Genomic DNA, 1,180 nt, shown 5'->3' with positions numbered 1-1,180 from the left:
TTAAAATTTAAATTTGTAAGGAGCGTGGTAAAGTGCATTTTAGCATAAAAAAAATTACAAAAATTAGTAGTTATCATTGATTGACAAATCAATTGAATGACTTCAAATGGCCATATCATAGTCATGCAATGCAAAAAATCCAAGTATAGGTACTCGAGCAAATTCTTACCAAAAAAAATGTTATCCATATATTATGCACCGGCGCCTGGCCGCCCCCCTAAATGTGTCAAAAATTGGCCGTCCGGGGCAACTGTAGCTCCCCCCTAAATACGGCCCTGTTTACTTAGAAATAATTTTATATTAAAATGTTTTCTTGTTATTTCTAGGTTGAAACACAAGCATTAAAGAATATGTTTACAATTGAAGACAATACTGGTCGTTTGTTGTGCATTCAATGGGGAGACGAGAACGAATTGTCAAGATATCCAAAGTTGATTGAAAACGCTTATTTTAAAGTAGTTGGTAGTAAGAGAATGCAAAATGACAAAGTTACTTTGCTTTGTCATAGTGTCAGACCTTTAGAAACTCTAAATGAATTAACACATCATTTATTAAGCATTATTGCGTTACCATATATAACCGAGGAAATCAATGTGGTTAGAATAATTGTTTAACTTGTAAAAGAAATATTGATTTTGTATTAATATTTGATTTTTATAGGCTAGCGGTACACAACAATCTACTGCAACAAATCAAAAAGACTTTTTAATGAGTGGTGATAATACTAATGGATTTATGGATACAACTAACAATTTATCGCTGAATCCGAGGCAATTAAAAGTTTATACAGTAATAAAGAGGTGCCAGGATGAGGCAGGTTATTCAGCATTAGATATACAAAAGATACTTCCAGAGAAAATGCCATTATCAGAAATAGAAAAAATTCTTTCATTTTTCATCGAAGAGGGACATATTTTCTCAACCATTGATGAGAATCATTACAAAGTCACTGATTTCGGAAGTTAACTGTTCAGTTTTAAGGTTTATTTAAAAAAAATTGGAAACTGGAATAAGTTATTATTTAAGCACAATAATTTTAATGTACAATGTCACTAATACAGTAAAGTTTTATTACTAAAAATAATCAATACATTTTTATTTTATAATAATAAAGATAATAAACCATAACAAGTTATAATAAAATTGAGTTGGAATGCACTAAGATTGATGATGATGGTGT

At 30.2% G+C, this 1,180-nt stretch overlaps 1 protein-coding gene across 1 annotated transcript; it reads left to right on the top strand.

Annotated features, from left to right (window-relative positions):
- Positions 1-326: 326 nt before the first annotated feature.
- Positions 327-1,084, top strand: LOC103307613 (replication protein A 32 kDa subunit-B-like; the record flags this gene model as incomplete). The annotated part of the gene is given in 2 exon segments (XM_008191223.3): positions 327-596; positions 661-1,084. Coding segments are annotated over 2 exon segments (576 nt in total), but the record flags the coding sequence as incomplete, so codon positions are not given.
- Positions 1,085-1,180: the final 96 nt, after the last annotated feature.

Source organism: Acyrthosiphon pisum, unplaced genomic scaffold, assembly GCF_005508785.2.
Source record: "Acyrthosiphon pisum isolate AL4f unplaced genomic scaffold, pea_aphid_22Mar2018_4r6ur Scaffold_6592;HRSCAF=7157, whole genome shotgun sequence".
Classification (NCBI taxonomy): Eukaryota; Metazoa; Arthropoda; class Insecta; order Hemiptera; family Aphididae; genus Acyrthosiphon; species Acyrthosiphon pisum.
Note: the sequence above shows the minus strand (reverse complement) of the source record. Positions and strands in the feature narration are given on the sequence as shown.